Genomic DNA, 26174 nt, shown 5'->3' on the forward strand with positions numbered 1-26174 from the left:
TCTGGCTAGCAGGGCGAAGGGGAGGCGGCTGCCCACCGTGACTCGATGTCACAGACACACGGTCATGTCCGTGAGCAGACACAGGGACACACACAGAGGCAGCGCCAGGGTGGCCGGCGCAGGCCCGGGCTCTGCGGGACTCTCCTCTCTAGATTCCTCATCAGAAGTGAGAGTGCTGCCCTAGCCGGTTTGGCTCAGTGGGTAGAATGTTGGCCTGTGTGCTAAAGAGTCAAGGCACATTCCCAGGTTGTGGGCTCGATCCCCAGTAGGGGTGTGCGGGAGGCAGCAGCACCCGATCAATGGTTTTTCTCTCATCATTGATGTTTCTCTCTCTCTCCCTCTCCCTTCCTCTCTGAAATATAAAAGAAAGGAGAGTGCTTTCCTACGTTTGTGCCAACGTTGTCCAGTTTTGATATGAAGGTTACAACTTCCCAGAATTAGCTGGGGAGGCTCCGTATATTCTAATAGAACGTTAAGATTATTTTAAGGAGGGTTTGCAAACGCTGTAAGTTGGAGTGATTCCTTATTGAGAAAAATCTTCCACTGCCTTTCAACATAAACACATCCTAGCTACATCTATAATGGGGAACCTCATTGTTTGCCTTGTGGAAATGTGACCCTGAGGGCTGCTCCCTGCTCTCTGGGACTGACTGCCCACGGCCCTGGGCGCGGCTGGAGCTGTGGGCCAGGCTCGCCCCCCCTCGCTCAGCAGCTCCTCGAAACCACGCTGGGTTTGGCATTAGAGACACTCAGGCTGGCAGCCTGCCCCACAGGCTGTCCTGTCTTCATGTTGTGAAACATTGAAGTAGAGAGAGGACGCACACTTTCTCTCCAGGATGCCAGGCCCTGTCATCCATGATCAGGACACATGAACACACGTTTACATGCTTCAAGTGACTTTGTCCCTCTATCTAACTTTCAGCAAATATCGGTGGTCATTTACTGAAAGCCAGGCTGAGTCGGGGGCAGGGTGTAACCACAAGTAATATCCTTGATGACAAGCCTCATAGTAAACCCTAAATTACCCCCATTTTTCAGCAAAAATTTGGACACCAGCAACTAACAGACAGGAAGTAAAATTGGATCATAGCAAGTACCACGGATTAGAAAAAGGCTCCGTATAGTGGAATTGGACCTTCCCTATGTCATGTTAGAACAACCCAGCAAAATAAAATTCCAATTTATTGTTGGACAACATTGTTCCACACATATATCACATGGACCAAAAAATAGATAGCATTTTACTAGATCACACATAAGTAAAATAATAAAATAAATATAAAAAAATAAATAAAATAAAGGCTGCAATGACCTGTCCTGGAATGTGAATGTGGCCGCCTTTGAGTAGAGGCCAGACCAGCTGGCCAGCCCCCCTGGGCGGCACCCCCTGCAGGTGACCTGTGTTCTTTGCCGCCCAACCAAAACCACAGGGAGAATTTGAAGCAGGGGAGGAAAAAAAGAACCAACATTTTCAAGGCCCTGATGTTGTTTATTAAAAGTACTTTAAAAGGGAAAATTGGTTTGTAATTTTTATATACATTTCTTTTTTTTTTGGTACATATTGTTAGGGGTCAGCCATTTTTAAGGATCTCAGATGACCAACTAGGCTTCAGACTGTTTTATGTTCTACTCTGAGCTTACTGATGGTTATGACCCTCAGCAAGTTATTTACACTCTTTAAGCCTCAGCGTCCCCACCTGTACAATGGGGACAGGTAGTAGCTCATGCCTGTTATGGTGATCAAATGACTTGGTAAAGTTCTTAATTTTGCCTCCAGTGTGGAGTGACCCATTAATGGTAGCTGCCAGGTTAATAATCGTGATTAGTACTCAAGCATTAGGACTGACAAAATGAAGCGTCCATGTAGGTGACCTCAGCTCACAGCGTGAATGAATCAATGTGACATAAAAACTAACGGAGTTGGGTTATTCAGGAAAAAGGAGTGCCAAGGGAGTATGGGTGGGACCTCACAGTGGGTCCTCGGCTTTGTACATTTAACCCCCTCTTAAAGGTCTGGACCACCCTCGTTCAGGGAGTTAGTCCCCCTTCCAAGCAGAGGTGACATAATAAGCACCAGGTCAGGAGACCCAAATCCTCGGAATTGGCCTTGGCACACCGGTGCTGGCCATTCGCCTGGCCCCTGGAGGCATAGCTGTGCCTACGTCCCTCCCATGGAGGCAGGATGCTGACGACTTCTCCCCCTACTTACCCCCCGAGATTCCTGTGTGTTGGTTATCCCATCAAACACCAATCTAGGCACTGTGAGAAGGGATTCTGCAGATGGGATTAAGGTCACTAACAAACTGAGCCTAAAAGAGGGGACTTATCCTGGGTTATCAGGGTGAGCAATGCAATCCCATGAGCCCTTAATCGCGGAAGTGGAGGCAGCGGAGTTGGGCAGAGATGCAGGGGAGTGTTAGGCAGGAAACTGAGGAGGCAGAGGGGAGGCTGGAGAGATCCAGAGAGGGTGACTCCACCTGCCATTGCTGGCTTGGAAGGTGAAGGGGATAATGAGGCGGGACGTACAGGTGGATAGCAGCCAGCAGGGAAGCAGACCTCAGGCCTACAGTCACGGGGCAGTGGATTCTGCCAACAACGTGGGTGGCCTTGGGAGTGAATGGTCCTAGCAGCTCCAAGAAGAGCCCACGGGCCGACACCTGGAATTTGGCAACACGAAACCCAGGGCAGAGAAACAGCTGAGCCCCCTGTACTTCTGACCCACAGACACTGTGAAATCACCTTGGCTTGCGTTCAGCCATTGCATTTGTAGTAACTTGTTAAGGCAACAATAGAACACTAACACTTAGCTTGACCCAACAGAGCATACAGATCATCCTTTTAAAACCTAAGTCAGATTATGCCATTTCCAACTGCAAACACCTGCAACTCCACGCAGGAGGCCTGCTCCGTCCCAGGAACCCACAGGAATTAACCACGCCCTCGGCTGATTGCCAGCAGTGGTGGATACATATACCCCCTCTCCCCTCCCCCAGTTCCTTTGCGCCTCATTGGGGACACTCTGCAGTGTCTCCCAGAGTTCTCTAGGGGGCGGTGGGAATGGTACCAGGTGTCTGACCGCTGGGGTGAGCCCGGACCTGGGTTCAGCAACCTCGGCACTTGAGTTCTGGCTGGGAAAGAATCCAGAGCCAGGACTCAGACGCGCTGGAGTAGATTTACTGGGCAAGCAAAGAGAGAGTAACTGGAAGAGGGATTTCCAGGGGGCGGCTCAGAGAGCTGTCCGGGAGCGGGCTAGGGCTCCTTTAGCCCCTCAGAGGGGGGTAACAGCATTCTCCTTCCAGCTGACCTATCAGGGTCTGTCCAGTCGCCTCCGGTCCTTGTATGGAAGTTCGAGGGGGCTCCCCTCCCTCCCTCTGGTTCTTCTCTAAGGGTGGGGCGTCCCACGTGGCTTCACCAGGTGCCAGGGGAGGAAAGGTCAGGAGAATCCCACTGCATGGGCGCAGCATTCTAGGTGGACTGGGGGCCTTAGGGGCGAGGACCTGGTTAACGATACTTCCCTCCAGCACTTGCTCCACCAGCTTTGCCATTGCCAGGTGTCCCGGACCTTCTCCCCGGATGCCCTGTACCTGGCCCATCGCCCTTGCTCTGCGCATGCCTGTCTGACTGCCCACCTCAGTCACCTGCTCATTAGCACACCTTCCTTCCTCCTTCCCTCCCTTTCCCTCTCGCCTCCTCACTGCCCCCGAGTGGCTCCTGGGGTCACGCCCCAAATGAAAGACTGCACCGCACGCTGCCTCGGGCTCTGCTTCGGAAGGGTGCTGACCTATGACCTATGAAAGGGCGGGTGGCCAGGGAAGCCAAGGAGGTGGCTATAATCATAACATTTTTTTTTTTTTCCATGCAAAAGCTCAGGTACACTTTCCTGTGAGGTTTCTAACTGAACAGGCATGGAGTCAACCCGAAGGGCATGCGCTTTAGAATAACACAGACACGGACTCGAGTCCCTGCTCGGCCGTTCATCAGCGGAAAGAATCACTGGCAAGTCACGTAACCTCTCCAGGTCTGCGCACCATCTTCTGTAAAACGGAGTGAGTGCTGTCCACCCCACTGGGTGAGACTTCATGCAGTCCTGTCCCCCAGGCGCGGTGCACAGTGGGCACTCTGTGGGTGGTATCATAGTGCAGGATTAGCTAGAAACGTCACAGCAAGGAAAAAGAGTGGACACTTGGACTTAAATTAGTGTCTTTTCTGGTGTGTATACATTGCAGCCGGCGGGGACTGGGGTCAAGGGCCTTTGGTTTCCAGATGGGAAATCTGACACTGAAAGAGACAAAGAAGCACCCTGACCCGTATGCTCAGTGGTTAGGGCGTCAGCCCGTGGACAGAAGGGTTGTGGGTTTGATTCCTGGTGAAGGGCATGTGCCTGGGTTGCTGTGTTGTGGGTTTGCTCCCGCCCCAAGGATAAGGTGACCAGACGTCCCGCTTTTGGCCGGACAGTCCCGATTTTTAACAATTTGTCCCGCGTCCCGCGGCGTTTTAAAAAAGTCCCGATTTTTGGAAAGAATGCACAACAAGCTAGGGAACGGCGGGAGAACGGGAAGGGAATATACGGTTTTCGGCGGCCATGTGGCTATTTAGCCAGGATATGAGTTTTATATTATTTTTGTTAATTTTATAATGTTAAACTTTAATAATAACAAATAATTGTTGAGAACTGATTATGAGAACTGCTTATCAAAGTTCGCATTGTTGATCAGTTGTTAGAATTCGACCACCATTGTTTGGACTTAATGAACAATGGCATTTTTTGGGACTGGCAATGACGAAAACATTTTGTAACTGTCTCTCAGACGATACACATCGTACTGCGTGCTAGTAAGCTAGTGAAACAAGTGATGTCATTACAAATCAGCTATTCAGATAATTTAGATAAGTAATTTATTTATTTCATAAATACATAAATTTTCTTGAATTTAGCAGACAGTACTCGTATTATTTATATTTTATAGTGGCGGCAAAAAGTCTAGCGCCGGACTTGAAAGTGACACGACTTACGTTACGGCAAATTCATGACCTTTTAAACAACGACAGCAATCTACTAAAAAAAATTCACTCAAATGAGAAATATGCCAAAGAATAAAATAATACTATACATAATTTTTTATTTATTATATTTGTAAATTGTACTTATGTTACAATAATTTAAAATAATTTAAAAAATATATTACAATACTATTTTTGCATTCTATGAAAATTTTTGTTGCTCCATATAGACCAAATTTTTAATCAAGAACAACCCCCCCCCCCCCCCCCCCCGGGTCAATGGTGTCCCGCTTTACCAATGTTAAAATCTGGTCACCTTACCCAAGGAGCACGTGCAGGAGGCAACCAGTTCATGTGTTTCTCTCACATTGATGTTCCTCCCTCCCTCCCTCCCTCCCTCCCTCCCTCCCTCCCTCCCTCCCTCCCTCCCTCCCTCCCTCCCTCCCTCCCTCCCTGAAAAGCAATGGGAAAAACATCCTCAGGTGAGGATTAACAACAACAACAAAATAAAGAGGCAAAGAAGCTTTGCTCCGGTCGCAGAGCTAAGTAGTATAAAACAGCAATCTCTTCCTATTTGAAAAGTGACCAGGCCGGGATTTTTCTGTTGTGAGGCGCCGGGGAGCAGAGCTAAGAATAACCCTGAGGAAACTTCGACTCACAAAACAAGGGGCGCAGTGGCCAAGGAAAACAAGCCGGGGGGGCTTTCTCAACCCGGCATTTCCCTGCTGCCGCTGTCAGCAGACGGGGCTGGACCAGGAAGAGCTGTCAGTTCCGCAGCCCGAGCCGTTTCTGCCGCCTCGGGAATTCACCGGACCGGCGCATTTAGAAGATATTCCCATTAGTTACTTCTCAGATCCCCACACAGAAGAAGGAAGCCTCGAGATAAGGCTCGGCCACGCAGGAAGCAAGGAAACGTTCAAATTGCCTCAGCGTTATCTATCTAGAAAGCTTAGAAAGGGGAGTGGAATTCCATTTCTCCTCCCAGTCAAGCGGAGAACGGAGAATAAGCTCACATGTGCATACATATGTCCCCACGAGCCGCAATTCCCTGTCCTTGGCTACAAACCACGTACCTCCCATGTCCAGGAGTTTGAAACCCCCACTCACCCTGCGTAGTCCCTGTGTCTGCCCAGCGCTGCTCCCGACGGGCGTCCGGCCGTCCAGGAGAGAGGGTGTCAGGATTGACAGCAGCTAATCGGTGCCTGTAACTGAGGCCCCCGCCGCAGGCCTTCTCGATGGTCCCTCCCACATTGGGTGGCCCTGGGCCAGTGCATCGCAGTGGTAGGACCTGGCCATCGTGTCAGAATCACCTGAGATATTCGCTTGAAGAGCAGATTCCTGGGCCCCACCCAGGCCTACTGAGTCAGACGCTCTGGGTGCTGGACCTGAAGATGGGCATTTTAAACGAGCTGCCCATGGCCCTGGCCAGGTAGCTCCGTTGGTTGGAGTGTCATTCTGATACGCCAAGGCTCTGGGCTCCATCCCCGGTCAGGGCACATACAAGAATTAATCAATGAATGCATAAACAAGTGGAACAACAAATCGATGTTTCTCTCTCTCTCCCTCTCTGTAAAATCAACAAGTAAAATATTTTATAAACAAACAAATAAATACATAAATAACTGAGCTGCCCATTAGTCTTCTTCAAGAGGAAAATCTGAGGACCCTCCCCCCCGCCACCCCCGCCGGGTGTGGGAGTGCAGATCAAGAGTGCCCGGGGCTCCTACCTGACTCCGATGACCGAAGGTTATCTCCAGATCCCAAATGAGTGACCAAGCCTTCCTGGGGAATGAACGTAGAAGGAGCCAGATCAATTTCCCATCAAATATGCCTGTGGGTTGATCAAACAAGGCACGCCATTGGACACAGCGATGGTACACTGACATGAAGCGTATTTCAGGATTTGGGGTGTGCAAGAAATGCATCTGTGTTCTTAGGATTGAACCTTGATTGGGATTCCCCCCCCCCCCCCCCCACCTTAGACTCTGCAGAAATGCTTTAGATGTCAGCAGAGTAGAATTTGGGGGGGAGGTGCCAAGTTTTTAAAAAATGAGCGCCTAGCTACCCTGCCCAGAGGTGAGGGGACTGAGAGCCTCGGGAAGGCGAGAGACGGCCCTGCCAGCTTTGCGGTTCCCGTCAGCCGCGAGGAGCCAGCGCTAATCCTCGCCTTTTACAGGCTGCCTTTCGGCCTGTGCCATGGCCGGTGCTGCCTTTTCTTTGTCCCCATCCGGTGCACAGGATGCCTCGGATAAAACGGCAACATGCGTCTTGGAAACCCCGACATCCTCGCTCTGGCTCTCGCTCCCTCAGGGATGTCCCTTCATCATAAAAGTGAGCATGAACTGACCTGGGCACAGGAGCGAAAGCGGTTCGAGTCCTTGGGGCCCCATTAAAGGGGGAGCGGCAGGAGCTTCCAGGAAAGGGATGCTCAGCCGGGAAGTGTGGCGCCTCCGAGACCAAGCAGCCCTGGTGGAGGGGCTGGGCTGTGCCCACGTGTGCTCCACCTCCTGCTTCTTCTCTCGTCTCCCCCACGATGGAGATTGTAAAGGGGCCCACGTGAAGCCAGAGGGGCAGCCCAGCAGGGACACCTCTAACCAGCATGTTACTTGGGGGAAATAAGGTTTATTGGGGAGTGAGAGGTAAGATTCAACATCCCCAACTATTCAACTCTCACCCAGTTTCCTCTGCAATTCATTGCTGATCTCCAACAGGGGGGTGCCCCCAAGGGGGTGCCCTTCACCTGATAGGAAAGTGCAGGTGAAGAGGCTGCAGTCCATCTCTCACCAGCTCCTGCTCCTCCCTGTGGTGGGGTCTCTCTATGACAGGCCTCCAGGTCTGTCTATGACCCTTCAGCAGCCCTGGAGCCTGAAGAGAGACCCCCTACACCCCAGGCACCTATTCTCAGACCCCCCTCAGGGGATCCCTCTGGGAGAATGCAGGATGACTGTGGTAGGTTTGGAATTTCATACCTCTGGTGACAATAATAATGTAACCAGAACCCAAGTCCAATTGCCTGCTGCCGCAAAAAAACACACAAACTCATGAGACAGGTGCTGGTGGAAAAGGAAAGAGGTTTATTCAAGTGCTGGCATCTCGAGGAGATGGGGGACTCTTGTCCAAGCCCATCTCCCCACCTCAGTGGTTTTCATAAGGAGGGAGAGGCAAAGCTGAACAAAGAAATCAAGGAGAGGGGGTTGAAAAGTTCTCTACATTCACTCCAGCACCGTCCATTCAGATAAGGATCTCAAAACTGGTCAAGTGATGGTCTGATGTGCATCATTCTGGTCTTCGTCATCCTGATTCTACATTTGAAGGTCAGCAAATCTCCCGGATCTGGGATGACTGAAGTTCAGGGTCAGTATCTTCTGAAGTTAATTCCTAGGATTCTTAGACAAACATGCTGTTTATCTACAAGCTGCATACTAGTCTGAGTCAGTATTTAAAGAAACAATGTCAAGAGAATGGTGGGGTGGGTTGCAATTCCCACTGTTACAATCCTATATAATAAAAGGCCGGAGGCCATAAGCGTCACAACCAGAATGACTGCTTGACCAGTCGTCATGAGGTGCATTGACCACCTCTTGGTCCCTCCCCTGTGGCCCACAGGCTCCAATTGCAGCAAGGTGGGCGGCAGAGAGGAGTGGCAAGCAGGGGTGGGTGGGGGAGCGTGGTGAGCAGTGGCGGGCTACTGCACGTGATTTTGTGCACTGGGCCTCTAGTAATAATAATAATAGTTTACCTTTACTCATAAGTCTCATTCACTCATTTCTTTTATCCCTCCTTGTGTATTGGGTTCTCTCCCTCGAGTTATCTCAATTTACATTTAAACAATCATTTTGTCCTTTAGCTACAGAGAGAATTTGCTCTTGAATCAGGACCTCCTAGAAAGTGTGGCAAAGGGGTCCACAGTGGTTCCTGGGGATGCTCAGCCTGCATGCTCGCTTCTTTGTCCTCTTTCTCCCCATGTGTTGGGGGCTGGGATCCATTCTCACTGTAGCCTCTGTCCTCTGTTCTGGGTTTCCTTCCTGCCTCCATGTCTCAGAATCCAAGAAAATCAGCTCTCCCAGCTGAAAGCTGGGGTGATCCTGTTACTCTGGGAAGAAGAAGGAAGACTGGAGACTCGGGCAGGACAAGGAGGCCCATCGAGGGCCTGACAATAAGAGGAACCAGGACATGAGGTAGCAGTTAAGGGATCGGGTCCTGAGAGTGACTGTCTGGGTCTCCCCCATAGCTCTGTGCTGTTGGCTGAGAAGGGTAAAATCTGTGATGTCTCAATGTCCTCATCTTTAAAATGGGGATAATAAGAGTACCTATTTCATAGACTGTCGTGAAGATTAAATAGTCAGATAGATGAATGTGCAAAATGCTCAGAATGGGGCCTGGCACATAGTAAGTACTCAATAAGTTTTGGAAATATTATTTCTAGTAGTTTGGCTGTAACTATGCACAAAGTCTGAGGATTATTGTACAGCTTGTGACTCATTCCTCTGTGAGACAGAGTGCCTTAAAATAGGTGAGAAAGAGGAAAAATGTGGTGGGTGACCCATTATTGGCATTACTACCACAATTACCGAGGAAATGCTGCTAATCATCAAAGTTTTTTTTTTTTAATCCTCACCTGAGAATATTTTTTCCACTGCCTTTTAGACAGAGGGGGAGGGAGGGAGGGAGAAGAAGAGTGAAAGAGAGAGAGAGAGAGACATTGATATGAGACACATCGATTGGTTGTCTCTCCCGTGAGCCCCGACTGGGACGGGTGATCAAACCTGCAACCCAGGTGCATGCCCTTGACTGGGAATCAAACCCCCAACCCTTCAATGCATGGGCCGACGTCCTAACCACTGAGCACACCGGTCAGGGCTAACTGGCAAAGCTTTAAAACCTTTTAAAGACGGAGATTTTACATGATTAAAATTAAAGACCATGCATCTGTGTCATATTAATAGAATTCATGTAAAATGGAAAGGTGTGTAACAAAGGAGACTTTGCTGTGAGGGGCAGGGTTCCTGATATCATTATAATCTTTAGCATCGTGGATATTCCCGGGAAACGTCTTGGATGCTGCCGGGAATTCCTGCCCGCGGGTTTGGAGTGTTCTCTGTGACTCACAGGAAGCCAGCCGCCCTATAAAGGCTCCGGCAGAGCGGGCTCTGCTGTTGTCGGCTGACTTGGCACCGGCACTGGAGGAGCAGCGGACGCAGCGGCACGGGGACGCAGAGGGGACGGGACTCAGAGGGGACGTGCGGGAACCAGAACCGGACAGGGAAGCAGCCTCTCCACAAACCCGTGAGTCTCTAAAGAGCAGCCCTGGGCCATGCAACTGAGCCGATGGCTATGAACAGATAGGCCACGGCCTCCGGGCGGGATCTGTCCACATCCAGGCCGTCAAAGGCTGGCTTCTCCCTTTGACCTGAAGGATGCAAATGTAAGATTCTCATTTATTCATGCAGGCAAACCTCTCTTTCACAGAGACTGTGGCCCTGGAACCCTTTACCTAAGGTCTTGGGAGGCTGCTGCAAACATCCCTGGAGAATGAGCCGAGGAACCGGCCGCCTGGGTTTCATTCTGCAGTTCATTTTGTGCCTTCTCTCCCCAGAAAAGCACCTCAAGTCTGACCTTTGATGGGAAGAACTCTGGAAGCCATGACTGCCTCGTGGCTGCTCTCGGCTCTCGCCTTTGGTAAGCCAAAGTCATCGGAGCGGCTCTCCCATCCTCCATCCGGGCACCAGGGCCCTTTTGGACCGACGATGCTTCCTGGTGGGTGGGCACCCTGTGCATCGCAGGGCGAGCAGCGCCCCTGGCCTCCCACACGGTGCGGCTTGCCCTGGACCAGGGCGGTTTACCTCTTTGTGCCTCAGTTTCCGTAAGTGCAAGGTGCTGACCATGCACAGCTAAGTCCCAGAGGCACCGTGAGGGTCAGGGTCATGGGCGGGCACAGCTCCCCAGCAGGCTGGTGGGGCCCAGCAGCGCTTGCTCACTCGGACTTCTGTCCCACTGCAGAGGGGTGCTACGGGCTATAATGGGAGCAGGCTAAGCAAGTGCAGTCAGTCACAGAAGAAAAGCGCAGGAAACCGAGGTTCCTCTGTCCAAACCCCTTCTTCCTTTGGAAAAGGCGAACAAGGTTCGAGTCGTCCTGAAGCCCACTGTCGGCCTCCCTCGGAGGGTAAAAGGCCCAGTAACAGCCGTAGAGCTCCACGGGCATGAGACAGGGCGGTGCGAGCCAGAGGGACGGAAAGTAGAATGCTGGTCGCCAGGGCTGGGGCAGGGGAGGGGTCATAGTTCAATAGATTTAAGGTTTCAGTGTTCAGATGGAAGAGATGGAGATGAGTGGTGGTGAGGCCTGCCCATATGAAACTATTTATACCCCTGGACGGTGCACGTAGCATGTGAGGGTGGCAAACTGCACTTTCCCTCAGTGAAAGGAGGAGGAAGAACAGTGGGGAGGGGAGGAAGGCCAGCTCAGAGCCAGACCACGGCAGGACTGACCGCTCTCCTTCCTCTCACCTTTCCCCTCAGCCCTCCTCCTGGTCAGACAGGGCGGAGCCTGGTCCTACCATGCCTCCTCGGAGTTCTTGACCTTTGACCAGGCCAGCGCCTACTGCCAGCAGCATTACACCCACCTGGTGGCGATTCAGAACCAGGAGGAGATCCAGTACCTGAACTCCATACTCAGCTACTCAAGCAAATACTACTGGATCGGGATCCGCAAGGTCGAAGGCCAGTGGGTCTGGATAGGCACCGGGAAGCCTCTGACGGAGGAGGCCGCGAACTGGGCTCCCGGGGAGCCCAACAACAAGCAGGCCGACGAGGACTGCGTGGAGATCTACATCAAGCGGCCGCAGGACGCGGGCCAGTGGAACGACGAGCGGTGCAGCAAGGCCAAGCGCGCCCTGTGCTACACAGGTGGGCACGGCGAGGGGGAGTGAGGGGGGCCTGTGCTACACAGGTGGGCACGGCGGGGGGAGGGAAGGGGCCCTGTGCTACACAGGTGGGCACGGCGGGGGGGAGGGGGGGCCCTGTGCTACACAGGTGGGCACGGCGGGGGGGAAGGGGGTCCTGTGCTACACAGGTGGGCACGGCGGGAGGGAGGCTTTGTGCTACACAGGTGGGCACGGCGGGGGGGAGGGGGGCCCTGTGCTACACAGGTGGGCACGGCGGGAGGGAGGCTTTGTGCTACACAGGTGGGCACGGCGGGGGGAGGGAGGCTTCACCACAAACTGCTGGCACTAGGCAAACACTGATCTCTATGTGATTTTTAAAAAAATACATTTTTTTATTGATTTCAGAGAGGAAGGTGAGAGGGAGAGAGAGAGAAACATCAATGATGAGAGAGAATCATTGATCGGCTGCCTCCTGCACACCCCCTCCTGGGGATTGAGCCCACTCTATCCACTGAGCCAAACCGGCTAGGCCGATGATTTTATGTTCTAAAAATCTGGTGTTAACGTGCGCTGATTGAGAAAGTATCTCTTTGCTTCTTTGTGAGAATGTAGGCAAGAATCCATGTGTGCATGTGTCCATAGCTGCATGTACAGGTCTGTACATATGTAGGGTGTGTATGCACACGTACAGGGCGTGTTTTGGCTCCTTGTTTACCGGTGGCAGGGGAGCCATCTTTAGAGTTTGGGATTCAGTGAGTTTCCTAGTCTTGGTGCCTCCCGTGTGCTGGCATCAAGGTTTCAGCCGCCGAGCCTGAAGCTCCGCTCTGGCACTCTGTGAAGGCACCTCAGTTAGAACATCGGCTTAAACCGAGTCATTGGTGACGTTTCGGTGCTCACCGTTGACCCTCAAGTCCAAGGGCTCACGCTCCTTGCCATGCCTGTGTGCCCGCAGCTGCCTGCACCCCGACGTCCTGCAGCGGCCATGGCGACTGCGTGGAGACCATCAACAACTACACCTGCCAGTGCCACCCCGGCTTCCGTGGCTTCCAGTGCGAGCAGGGTGAGTCAGATGCCACCTGTCCCTCCCTGGGATGGCAGTGCCAGCCGAGCTCGCTGGCCTGGAGCCGGGTCTGCAGGCCTCCGCTTCCCAGGAGCGTGTAGTGCCCAGGGTCGGGGGGCAAGGGCTGAGCCTGTGAAGCCGGGGCCTCCAGGTTCAAACCCCAGATTCCCCACTTACATGGCACCGTGACCGGCGCTGCACGCTGAGTCCCAGCTTTCTCGCTGCGAGATGAGCATGCGAACAGACGGCCTCCGCGGGCTTGTGGTTGGGATTCTGTGACCCGAGGCAGACAGGCCGTTCTCAGGAAACGTGTAGCTGCCGTTCCCGGGGTCCCTCCTCCTACAGGAGCTGAGAGAGGACAGAACTGACCCGGTTTCCCTTTCCAGCGGTGACCTGCCCGGCCCAGGACGCCCCTGAGCACGGACGCCTGGAGTGCACCGAGCCCTGGGGGAGCTTCAGCTACAACGCCTCCTGCGCCGTGAGCTGCGAGGAGGGCTACCGGCCCAGCAGCCCCCGGGCCGCCCGCTGCACCGCCTCCGGGGCATGGAGCGCGCCCCTGCCGGGCTGCGAGGGTGAGTCTCCGAAGCACCCCCCGCTCCCCCCACCTCCCCAGCCTCAGCTTTTTACCCAACTTGGAACGTTTCCAGACTCTCGGGAAAGTTCTTTCCGTCGCCGTCTTTTAAGAAAGCTTGTTCTCAGCCAGTGTCTATGGCGGGGTGGTGCGGCTTGGGGTGAGAGGCCTTTTCTACGTGTGCAGTGGGGGGGGGGGGGGGGGGGTGTCTCTGTGGCCCTGGTAACTTGCAAACCCGTGCACACGCTCTAGACCTCAGGGGCTCTCGCCTCCTCTCCCTGTTTGACGTCAACAACAGACCCGGCCCGGGCTGTGTAGTCAGCCCGCCTCAGCGTCTCCTTCCCGCTCTGTCTTACCTTCTCGGCCAGGGACAAAACCCCTTCGTGGGGACCACGGGGTTCAAGGGAACGCGTGGCTAGTCTGTCACTGCTGTTTCCGCCACCACAGCCAGCTCCGCCTGAGGGTCTGCCTCCCTGCACTGTGGCCCCGACAGCTCGCTCAGGGCCTGGGAGAGATTGGACCTAGATCAGACACTGAGCCAGAGCGACACCCAGAAAAGAGGGAAATGGCCACCAGAGAGCGAAAGCCTCCCGTGGGTGTGCCGTCCCCGGGAGTTACCGGGGCGTTGGGCCCCCTGGGAGGCAGCTCCTTGCTCCGTCCTAGACTCAGGCTCAGCAGGACGCGCGGCTCCTTCTCGAACCTTCGTGTTCCTGTGCCTTCCACCCGCAGTGGCCCAGTGCGCCGAGGTGACGCGTCCCGCCCACGGCTCCGTGGACTGCTCCCGGGGCCCCGCGGCCTTCCCGTGGAACACGACCTGCGCTTTCCGCTGCGAGGACGGCTTCGCGCTCGTGGGGGCCCCGCGCCTCCGGTGCACCGCGGCGGGGCACTGGGACCACGAGGAGCCCACGTGCTCAGGTAGCGCAGCCCCTCCCGTCGGGATTCACTGCTCAGAGCTCCCCCGCTCCCCTCCCGCGCTGGTGAGGCCGCCAGCCCTGCTCACTGCCGGTCCCTGTGTTACAGCCGTGACCTGCGGCGCCCTGGACCCCCCTCCGCACGGCTCCGTGAGCTGCAGCCTCTCCCCCGCCGGGGAGCTCGCCCTCGGGTCCTCCTGCAGCTTCGCCTGTGAGGAGGGCTTCCTGCTGCGGGGGCCCGCCCGCGTGGAGTGCACGGCGCGGGGGCAGTGGGCGCAGCCGGCCCCGCTCTGTGAAGGTGAGCCTGGCCCTCCTCAGCCTGTGGGGGGTAAGGATGGGGGTGGGGGGGCTCGGGATGAGACAGGAAGTCAGACTCGGGGGCAGCAGGCTCTCAGCTCCTGGAAACACGCGTGGCAGAACCAGGCGCAGCCGGGAAAGCGCTGGACAGTGAGAGCGGCCGGCTCCCTGCTGTGCCGCCCACAGAGCCTCGGCCCTGGGTGTGGGAGAGGCAGAGTCTCCCTCTAAGATTTACCATTTAACAAGCGGGGCCATGAGAGCTCCCCCTGACGTTAGAACCCTGTCTTCCTGCCTTCTTGAGGTGTCACCGCCGCAGTGGGGAGGGGCGTCCGCTGTCACATAGCTCAGCAGCAGCCTTTGACCCGCCTCAAGGCAAGAGGGCACCTTGACAACAAGCAGGTTCCACTCTCGGGTGCTGCTGTCCTCGCAGCCACACGCGGCACAGGGCCCTGCCCCGCGGCAAACGCCACGAGCCGCACCCCGCCGCACAGCAGGCCCGCTGCGTGGCTGCGCTGACCTCCCTTCCCGGGCGCCACCTATTCTATAGGCATCCAGACCCCAGCTGCGCTCTGAGGACCAAACCCCTCCTGGCCCTGCCCTCCTCTTTCTCATGTCAGAGGAGCCTGTCCTGTTGGGGCCGCCCGCCCGCCCTTTGGTTAGCGCCACGGCCGACGGTCCCGGGGAGACCAAGAGTCTGAGCCCCCCAGCGTGTCCTTGTCCGATGCACTGGGTCCACTCGGCCCATGCGGGTCCCTCCGGTCCCGCCAGCGTGTCCTGACCCCGCTTTGGTGTTTCAGCTTCCCAGTGCAAAGCCCCATCCAGGCCCGAGAGGGGCCACGTGAGCTGTCCCCCCAGCGCTTCCGGAAGCTTCCAGCCCGGGGCCAGCTGTGCGTTCTCCTGCGAGCAGGGCTTTGTGCTGAGGGGACCCACGAGGCTCCAGTGCGGCCCCACAGGGCAGTGGGACAGCGCGGAGCCCACTTGTGAAGGTACAGCTTCTGTTTTTGTTTTCTTTTAAGACTGAAAAAAATATTGAAACCCTGATCAGTTTGGCTCAGTGGATGGAGCATTGGCCCGCAGACCAAAGGGTCCCGGGTTCGATTCCAGTCAAGGGCATGGACCTCGGTTGCAGGCTCTTCCCCGGCCCGGGCCCTGGTCGGGGCTGGTGCAGGAGGCAACCAAGCGATGTGTTTCTCTCCCATCGATGTTTCTCTCTGTCTTTCCCTCTCTCTTCCACTCTCCCTAAAAGTCAATGGGAAAATATCCTCGGGTGAGGATTAACAAAAAGGAAAATTTAAAAAATGTGTTTATATAGAGAAGAGCTAGGGACTTGGCGAAACCCGTGGCTGCCGGAGACAAGCGAACCTCTCATGTGCTTGTTCCCCTTCCAGCCGTGAGATGTGCCCCTGTGCCCCAGCCCCGGGGCGGCTGGGTGCGGTGCCGCCACGCCCCTGCCGGGGAGCTCACCCCCAGCTCCTCCTGCGCCTTCGGCTGCGAGGATGGCTTCCAACTGCAAGGGGCAGCTCGCCTGGAGTGCACGGCTCGGGGACAGTGGACACAGGAGGCCCCCTCCTGCCAAGGTCAGACTGAAGTCGGACTCAAAGGAGTAGATGTGGGTCGAGTCCTCACACGTTGCCCCCAGGGGCTTGAGCTCATTGAAAGTAGTGCCTTGCTCTAGCCAGTTTAGTTCAGTGGATAGAGCATTGGGTTGTGAGCTTGATCCCCAGTAGGTGTTTCTATCTCTCTTTCCCTCTCCCTCCCTCTCCAAAATCAATCCTATCTAATAAAGAGGGAATATGCTAATTAACCCTCATGTCCTCACAAGATGGTGGCACTCACAGCTACAAGATGGTGATGCCCAGTCCCCTCAGCCCTGCCTCATCCAGCTGGAGTCCCCCAGTCCCCTCAGCCCCACCTCATCCAGCCTCAGCCCCCCAGTCTCCTCAGCTCCACAGAGGAAGGCATTTGGGGATGATCATGCCAGCAAGGGAGCAGTTAGGTGTCAATCAGGCTGGCAGGGGAGTGGTTAGGGGGCAGTCAGGCAGGCAGGCAGGCTAGTGGTTAGGAGCCAGCAGTCCCAGATTGTGAGAACGATGTCCAACTGCCGGTTTAGAACATCCCCCAAGGTGTGCCAGATTGGAGAGGGTGCAGGCTGGGCTGAGGGACACCCCCCCCCGCACAAATTTTGTGCACCGGGCCTCTAGTAAAATATAAATTAAAAAAAAATGACGCAGTGCCTATAAATCATGCTTGTGTGCTGCCTGTCCAGCCGGGGTTAGGAGCTTCCAGGGGATTTTCCTTAACCTCTTCCTGGTCCTTTGCCTGCAGTGGTGCGATGCTCACACCCGGCAGTGGCCGGCAAGGTGGCCGTGAGCTGTGATGGGGAGCTCGTGTTCGGCGCTGAGTGCACCTTTGCGTGCCCCGAGGGATGGACGCTCAATGGCTCGTCGGCGCTGACGTGCGGTGCTGCAGGACACTGGTCCGGGATGCTGCCCACCTGCGAAGGTGAGGCACTCATTGATGGAGGTCGTCGGGGGGGGCGAGAGTGAAGAAGGGGGTTATGTGGCTAAAATAATGAAGATCCATTACGTCCAAACTGGAAAGGCCAAAGGGTTGGCCAGGTTACTAAGCTGTGAAAATGCAACTTAATGGGAATATAGAAAAAACAGAAGAGGTGACATGTTGATAGAATGGGTGGAATATTGACCATCATAAAGGGAGAGCTGGGGGTGCGGGGGGGGGGGGGGGGAATGAGAGAGAGAGAGAGAGAGAGAGAGAGAGAGAATCCGGGGTGCAGTGTGTGCCAGGAAAGAGCGTGGCAATGAGTTGTGCTGTGCTGGGCAGATCTCCCAGGTCTTGAATGCAACGCCTCCTCCCACATGCGCGCCGCGCGTCTCCTCTGCTCTGTGCCCTGAGATGTGTGTACAGAGCAAAGGGCAGAGCCACAGAGCAGCAGGACTTCCAAGCCAGTTCCTCTCGTGACGGCTCTTCCCTGTCTCCGCAGCCCCCACCCCGTCCAGCCTGCCCCTGGCCATCGGGCTCTCCGCTGCGGGGACCTCCCTCCTGACGTCGGGGTCGTTCCTCCTCTGGCTCCTGAAGCGCCTTCGGAAGAAAGGTGAGGGCCTGTGCACGCACCCCAACACTGCGCCACGCTCTACGGGCAGGAGATCAGTGGTCAGAGGCGGTCACGCGGAGCAGCAGTCTTAGGGGAGGAGTTCACAGCACACCGCGTGGGAAGTTTTAGGAAATGTGTGTCATTGCACGACCGTGGGCAGCGCCACGCGCGCTGGGTTCTGTGGCCTCTGAGGCCGTGCAGAGGCCGCCCGGGCCCGTGCTCCCAGGAAAAGGGGCAGAATGTGTTTGGGGAACAGGCTTCCGTGGGGGAATAAATCGAAGGGGATGCGCGAAGCATCCGGCCACGCTTGTGGTTGGTTTGGCCTACGGAGCATTGAACACTTCTTTGAATTAAGTTCTGATTACAAAATAGGAAATTTCACATAAGACCCGGATTCGGGACTTGTCACGAAAAAGTGGACCCTACCTCTGGCAAGCCGAGCCTGCGGCTGCGGCTTGTGTTGGAATCCGCCCCCCCCCCCCCCCCCCGTGAGGTCCACTTGCACGCCACCCTACCCGCCGCCACGTTGTGTTGGCGCTCTGATTACATGGGGGCCCTCAAAGGCATTGAATGTGTAACCCCTGAGGGCGAATCAGACTGTTTCTGGACTCAGTGTGTCCTTCGAAGTCACTGAGTCCAAATTACGGTTGTCTTTTTCTTGCAGCAAAGAAGTTTGTTCCCGCCAGGTAAGTTGCACTCTGCACCCCGCGTGCCGCTGAGCACCGACACGTCTGTCTTTCCCTCTTCCGGTCGAGAGAGTTGCCTCACCCGCTGTTCTTGTGTATTCCGCAGCAGCTGCCAAAGCCCTGCCTCAGACGGATCCTACCAGACGCTAATTTAAGTCCAAAAGGAATCAGGTAGGCATTGCAATCACGTGCGGTTTTGAGAGGAGATACCCTCTTTACATGTTCTGTTGTTCCTTGAGCCTCCCAAACCGGCCAGTTTCTAGAGTGGGGGTGAGGGGTCACCCCTTCAGGGGATTTTATGGACTGTGGTTTCATGTGTTTGCAGGAGGAGAGGAAAGCAACCAGGCTCTGGCCACACTGAGTCAGTTCACTATGGAAGTTAATAATAACGATGATAATAGCTACCCTTTATATGGCATTTACCATATCCTAGGAATGGTTCTGAGCTAGGAATTCTATGCGATGGGGCTATTACTATATTCATTATTATATAGATGGAGAAAATGAGGCACAGAGAAGTTAAGTAACTTGTTTAAAATCTCAAAGCTAGTAAGTGGGGTGGCCAGGGTTCATACCTGGGCAGTTTGGTTCTAGAATCTGTGGCCTTAACCCCTCTGCTCTGTTTTCTGAGAATTTGAAAGGGTCAAGTCTTCTCCAAATGCTTTTTAAAAAATTAGTACCTTTTGTGTGCAGTTTTAGGTTCATAGGAAAAGTGAGCGGAAAGCACATACTTCCAACATACCCTGACTCCCACCCCTCCATTTCCTCTATCATTAATATCTTGCATTAGTATGGTATTTTGTTCCAACTTGTGGGCCAACATTGTTACATTATTAACTGAAGTCCACAGTCTTCATTAGGGTTCAGTCTTGGTGTTGTATATTCTAGGGGTTTTGACAAATATATGACACAAATCCACCCTTATAGCCTCATACAGAATGGTTGCACTGAGCTAACGGAGTAGGATTTGCTGTTCATGTTTGCACTACCCCAGTGAGAATGCATACAGTGAACAGAAGATGAATTCTGTTGTCGCTCTTCTTATGCAGAGTATTAAGTGTCCTGATGATCTGCACTCTTGTACCTGCAGGAACACAGGTAAAGGAGGGAATGAGAGCGATGCCCTGAGGACGGCAGAGGCAGAGAGCTCTCCTTGGATCTCAGACCTTTGTCACTTACTGCAGCTGGACTGCAGTGCCCCCGAGAACTTCAAAGGACCAAAGTCCCGTGGGCAAGGCCAGCCTGCCAGCAAAATGACTCAGTTTTCTTTGTCCTGTTTTAAGGATCTGGAAAGTGCTGGATACCAGGGGGAAGGACATTCTCTTCCAGACAAAAGCAAAGAGCCCAAGGCTCTGGAGTCTCAGAACTCCATTTCTAACTCTCCCTCACTCCTGATGAAATCTTGGTGGAGAAACCCAGTATTTTGTGACATTGTTTCTTTCCTTTGTCCTTCATCTATATATATAAAAGCCTACGTTACCGAACGACCGGTCGACCAGTTGCTATGACGCACAGTGACCACCAGGGGGAAGACACTCAACACAGGAGCTGCCCCTTGGTGGTCAGTGCGCTCCAACAGTGGGAGCGCCACTCAGCTGACTGACCCATCCCAGTGGCCCACCATCCCAGCGGCCCACCATCCTGGTGGCAGCCACTCACTCCCTCAGTAGTCCTGCAGGTCCAGTCTCCAGAGAATGGACCAGGCACTGATTGACTGGTGCCGCCAGCACGATCCCGACAGCACCCCAGGCCTCCTGGAAGTCGGCCTCGGGCACCACGGCTGCTTCCCCTCCCTAGATGCTTCACAAGGAAGAAATTATATAAAAGCGGCTGCCAGGTGGCTCCCGACAACCCGTGTGAACATCAGCAGAATGGATCCAGATCCTGGGCTAGCAAGAGCGTCCCATCGCCTGCCTGGAGGGCTGATCGCATCCCGGCCACCCCTCTCACCTGCCTTGGGATGGGCACATGATCAGGACTGTCTTGGCGTGAGCCCGCGGCAGGTGCAGCAGGGCCGGGATGAGCGGGAGCAGCAGGCGGCGTTGGCTGCCGGTTTCAGCCCTGAGGGACCCCAGCCGTGCACGAATTGGTGCACCGGGACTCTAGTAGTGTTATAACTACTGGTTATAAAGTTGCTGTCATGAGCTGAATGATAATTGTCGAAAGTTTAGAGGAAGCAAATTGTACAAAAATAGTCTGTTACTGACTTGAAAAAAAACAAAAACAAAAAACCAACACCTGCGTGGAGATTACCAAACAAAGCCTGGACCACTTTGTTCCCTGTGGGACTCAGTGCTCTTTAAAGTGTTCTTAGAGATAGCATTCTTCTGACTTGCATGGAGATGTATTCCATGATTCTTAATTCAGTACTACAAGTGTTATAGGGACTTTAACATATGTAAGTGTTAGGACGATGACCGGGCAACAATCACTCTCCTAGATCACCACCTCTTTATTTATTAACAGATTCTAATGTCGCATCCGCAGTGACTTTATTTCGAAAAAGGGCAAGTCCTATCCCCCGACAATGTACAGTGGTAATTGGTGAACATTGTTAATTTTTTCCTACAGTTGCTTTTAAAAAACGGAGTAGTACCAGGCGAGTAAAAGCTAAGTGGCAGATACTGTGCACGGTCAGTTAATTTTTCAGAAATTTGTGGTTTCCATGATGAAAAACTTCCAGGAGACCAAATGTTCTGACTTGGTAAAAGCATACGTGCAAATGAATGAAGGTACCCTTTTGTGAATGTCTTTGTTGGAAAAGCACCCGCCTATAGGAATAAGGATGTGCCTTGCATCCCCAAAAAGATGCGTGTCGGATGTGATGTGTCAGCATACAGTCTTGACTAGTGCAAGGCCCTGAGTCCACCATAGGACCTGCCCGGGTCCTGGGTTCACCCAGCGGGTCTTCACAAAGTGAAGATGTCGAATGATTATTTCCCAGTTGTTTTCTTGTGTGCGAGGCTGTTCTTAAAGGGAGGGAAGCCTGGATGAGCAAGTATTTATATTCGTGTAGAAAGGAGCTTCCAACTCCTAAGGAATCCAGGTATTGATCGCTGGCACTGAGAAGCGCTGTCAGTGACTGAGGGCTGCTTCAGCCTCGCAGGTGTGAGGGTCAAAGCTCCCTCACACCCCGTCGCCTCTGCGTGTGCCGAGGAAGCCACGCTCAGGGGCGCTGGGGCGCTCTGGCCCAGGCAAAGCCAGAAGTAAGAGGAGAGGCGATAGGAATCCGGATGGCAGGGGTTGTGAAGGGCAAAGGACCCTGGGAAATAAAAGAGGATGCATGTGAAATGTGTGATCAGGAAATGAATGGCCATTTTATCTGAAACGGTCCAAATGTAAATGTTTATGTTATTGGGTTGGAAGTAGCTGTGTGAGATATAAGTGTGTCTGGGTTTTATAAAGTATTTTAAATTATGATTTAAAATATTTTACAATGTTTAAAGTATGTATTTATTTAAACGTATGTCATACTTGTTGTATTTGACGTGGCACTATGAAGTTTGATAATAAACATGTTTATATGTATGGCCTGTGTATGGCCTCTTTCTTAAAAATTCCATGCTATGTAGGTAAAACCCACACACCATAAAATGCGCCTGTTTAAGCGTACAATCCAGTAGTTTTTGTATATTCACAAGATCCTGCAGTCATCACCACCACGTGTAACTCCAGAGCACATCTCTCACCCCCAAAAGAAACCCAGTACCCACCCGTAGTCACTCTCCCTCTGCCCGCCTCCAGGCCCTGTGAACAGGAACCTCCCTTTGCCTCCACGGACTTGCCTGCTCTGGGCATTTCACATACGTGGCATCATGTGGCCTTGTGTCTGGCGTCTTTCACTCAGGATGATATATTCAAGGATAATCCACTCCGTAGCAGGTGCCGTACTTCATTCCTTTCTGTGGCTGAGTAATCCCCTATCGTACGGCCATGCCTCCCTTCCTGTCCCCATCCGCCAGCTGGTGAACATCTGGCTTGCTGCTGCACGTTGGCTGTTGTCAACGATGCTATGAACTTCTTGTACACCTTTTGGAGTAGACTTATGGTTTCAATTCTCTCGGGCGTGCAATTGCCGGGCCCTCTGGCAACTCCATGTTTCATTTTTTGAGGAGCAGCCAGACTGTTTTGTAAGAGGGCCGCACCCTTCTACCCCCTCCCGCAGTGCACGAGGGCTCCAGCTTCTCCACATCCGTCCAACACTGGTACTGTCTTTTGGGCGATCACCGCACTCATGGGCCCCTACACCAATACCGCACAGTTGTCTGAAAAATATGAACTCTCTAGAAAAGATAAGGAAGGTCAATGAAACAGAGTCCTTATCCTGGAGGCTTTGCCTCATGCCAGTCTCAGATCTCAAGCTGCTCAAGTTAAACCATTCACCTTCATTTACTCTGCAGACTTGTTTTCCTCCAGGCCCAGGGCCAGGCTAGTTTTTCTGCTCCCCCCTCTCCCCCCAAAAAGGTGTCTCCTCTCTTCTGAAAGCTAAACACCTCCTTGTTATCAAAGACTCAAAACATCTGAAATTTCTAAGAAAACCTGGTTTGATTGTTGACCCGGTTGTCCAGGCGGAAAACAATTGTGGTTATGGCACTGTCATCGGCCACAGTTGGTTTCACTTTGATTTTATGCTTCATCTTAGCTCAAAAGTTCTACTCAAGAGGAAAAGTAAAGAAAAAAGGAAAAACCAGGCTAGATCCAGCTGGTTAGGCTGTTTCCCTGGAGGAACAACACAGCAGCCCAAAAGGCAGGTGTGACTGTTGGCTTTCCCGGCACAGAGTGTTGCAGCAAATTGTACAAACGCAATGTGTGCAGCCCGGCCGGCGTGGCTCAGTGGTTAAACCTCGACCAATGAACCAGGAGGTCACAGTTCAATTCCCGGTCGGGGCACATGCCCAGGTTGCGGGATCCATCCCCAGTGTGGGGCATGTAAGAGGCAGCTGATCAATGGTTCTCTCTCATCCTTGTTGTTTCTATCTCTCTCTCCTTCCTTCCTCTCTGAAATCAATAAACATATATTAAAAAAGGCAAAACAACGAATTGAATGTGTGCAGAGGAATGCAGGGGCCCGAGGCACGTGGACATGGGCCAGTGAGAGCGCAGACGTGAGGAGTGGAGCGGCTTGGGTTAGCAGGTTAGCTTCCATGGAAGACAACACAAACCCACGCTCCAGAGTTAGACTAAGTGTCCACCCGCCCCCAGACCCAGCAGGACTACCCCTCCATGCCCACCTCCTTCCTTACAGCCGGAGTGGAGGCCCCTCTGCTGGCCGGTCATCTTCTAGCCAGCTCACAGGCCAAGCCTCCTGACCCACCTGCTCTCCTTCCCAACCGCCGCCTTCACCCTCTGGACTGCTCTCCCCAGTCAGCCAGCCCCTACCCTCCAGTTCCTCTCAAACCCCGTCCCGCCCTGCTATTCCCACAGCCGGGCCTGCGACAGGCCCCGCAGGTCCCTCCACGGGACGTCTGTTCTCTCACGCCCACACCTCAGCGGTGGGAGGCAGGGGTGGCCTCCTTTAGGATGAGGTTCTCTTTGTTCTTCTAACCCCTTTTTAAAAATATATGTTTATTGATTTCAGAGAGGAAGGGAGAGGGAGAGAGAGAGAGAGAGAAACATCAACGATGAGAGAGAATCATTGATCGGCTGCCTCCTGCACGCCCCCTACTGGGGGCGGGTCAAGGCCGCAACCCGGGCATGTGCCCAGACCAGGAATCAAACTGTGACCTCCTGGTTCATAGGTTGATGCTCAACCACTGTGCCACGGCCGGCCGGGCTTCTAGAGATGAAAAGAAGAAATAAGATAACCCTGTTTCCATGGAGCACATAACACCGAGTTCACCACCTCATGGCAAGGACTCCCAGCCCCTGCACAGAGGCTGGGCCCCAGCTCCTGGTCCTCCTCAGCCTCAAGCACTCCTGCATCCCGTGCCACCTCACGCAGGTGCACCGCAGTCCACTGTCCGCGTTCTCCGTTCTCCATCATTCTTCTCCCTCCGCTCCACTGCCTCTCCTGGACTCAGCCTCAAACCATGACCTCACCGAGCTGCATCCACTCCAGAATCACATGTGCTCTCCGGGTTCGAGAGGAAATCTGAAGGTCAGTGTGGTGCATGTAAAATGTGGGAGGCGGAGTAAACCACTGATGGAGATACTGGGAAGGTGTTTGATGGGCACGGGGGTCGTTCCCGGGGCAGAGGAGTGTCCTAGGTGGAAAGAGAAATCGGAAGTGAGTGGCATGTAGACGACATTCAGGTTCAGAGACCGGGTCGGGCCATCAAGTCCACGGGGTAAACGAGAGAAGAGCAGTGAGTGCTGGGGCCACAGGCGTGGAGGTTGGGGAGATGAGGGAGCACCGGCCAATGAAACAGAAGGATAGTGGGTGAGGTGGGGAACCAGGGCCGACTGGCCGAGGACGGTGAGGGCGGAGACCTGGCTGTGGGCTCAGTGAAGGGAGGACCCAGGGCCCTGGCGTGGCTGAGAGCCTGGCTGACAAGGTCAGGAGAGAACGGGAGGCGGGACTTAGAAACGCAGTCTGGACACTGCTTTGGGCTGTAGGTGAAGATTGGTACTTCGTGGGTCCCCTCGGCCCCAGGCGTGTCCCCATGTCAACACGCCTTCCGAGCTCCCGCCAGGAGGAGGGCAGCGCACTAACCACGCGCACAGGCTGGAGCGGGGCTGGTCCCCCACCCCCGGTCTCTTCCTTTCTTACCTTCATGGGCCTTGGAAAACCGGGGTAGCAATAGTACCTACTGCGGGGTGTTGTGTTTAATCTCTATAAAGATTAATAAGGTAACAGACATAGAATATTGAGATGTATAGCTATTGTTGTTATTATTGTCTTTTCAAAAATGCAAAACTGATTGCCAGTGACTCCCCCTTCCACTGCCCCCCATCATTCGGGTCCTGATTTCATATGCAGTCTATCTCCTTCACATGCTACACTCGGGGTACAGATAAGGGTGTTTTAGGCCCCCAAACCCCTAGGGCAGAAAGCCAGAGCTGCTCCGCAGGTCGGGCTTAACTTTAGGGGTGCCATTGACAAGGACGTCCACTAGGCGGTGAGCAAGGGGCAGGAAGGCACCCTCAAGTTGTTAAGGTGAGCTCTATGCAGTCTAAGGGACATCGTAAATGTGTCTGAAGTACTTTTTAATTGTGTGGTGTTTGCGGTTATCAGGCGCCCTCTACCATGGATAGCGATGAGTTAGCCCCGTGTTGCTAGAAAAAGAAAGAGGAGAGACAGAGAGAGAGGGAGACTGGGACAGAGGGGAAGAGGGAGGGAGGAGAAGGATGGGAGGAAGGAAAGGAGGAAAGGGGAGAAGGGAGGAAGGGAGGAAGGAAAGGAGGAAAGGGGAGAAGGGAGTAAGGGAGGAAGGAAGAGAAGTAGAAGGAGGCTGGAGGGAGAGAGAAAGGAGGAGAGGGAGGATCTAACAGCAGCACCTTGGTCAGAGCTCTGTTTTTCTCAGGGGAGGTGACAGGTCAGGAAAGAGGTGGGGAAAGAGGAGCCAGAAAGGGGGGGCGGGGAAGTGGGGAGGAGGAGGATGTGAGACTGCGTTAGAGAAATGAGAGAAAGCAGCCCTTCTGGGCCACTTGCTCAGTGCACAGCGCAGCCTCGCCTGGGCCAGGTCAGGAGCCCCCGGAGCAGAGCGGGACGTGGG

The 26174-nt window shown here is 53.9% G+C and overlaps 1 protein-coding gene across 3 annotated transcripts; it reads left to right on the forward strand.

Annotated features, from left to right (window-relative positions):
• The first annotated feature begins 10171 nt into the window (after positions 1–10171).
• SELE (selectin E) lies at positions 10172–22038 on the forward strand. 3 transcript variants are annotated; one of them, XM_079761057.1, is made up of 14 exons: positions 10172–10287; positions 10598–10680; positions 11518–11904; positions 12835–12942; positions 13329–13514; positions 14243–14428; positions 14534–14722; positions 15519–15707; positions 16110–16298; positions 17047–17223; positions 17723–17833; positions 18498–18519; positions 18626–18690; positions 19610–22038. In XM_079761057.1, the coding sequence occupies exons 2-13, from the start codon at positions 10623–10625 to the stop codon at positions 18672–18674; spliced, it is 1851 nt and encodes a 616-aa protein (XP_079617183.1). In that variant the 5' UTR covers positions 10172–10287; positions 10598–10622; the 3' UTR covers positions 18675–18690; positions 19610–22038. The 3 variants fall into 3 exon arrangements, with proteins under 3 accessions (XP_079617183.1, XP_079617184.1, XP_079617185.1); XM_079761058.1 differs by having other exon boundaries at positions 18629–18690; XM_079761059.1 differs by lacking the exon at positions 18498–18519.
• Positions 22039–26174: the final 4136 nt, after the last annotated feature.

Source organism: Cnephaeus nilssonii (assembly GCF_951640355.1).
Source record: "Cnephaeus nilssonii genome assembly, chromosome: 21".
NCBI lineage: Eukaryota > Metazoa > Chordata > Mammalia > Chiroptera > Vespertilionidae > Cnephaeus > Cnephaeus nilssonii.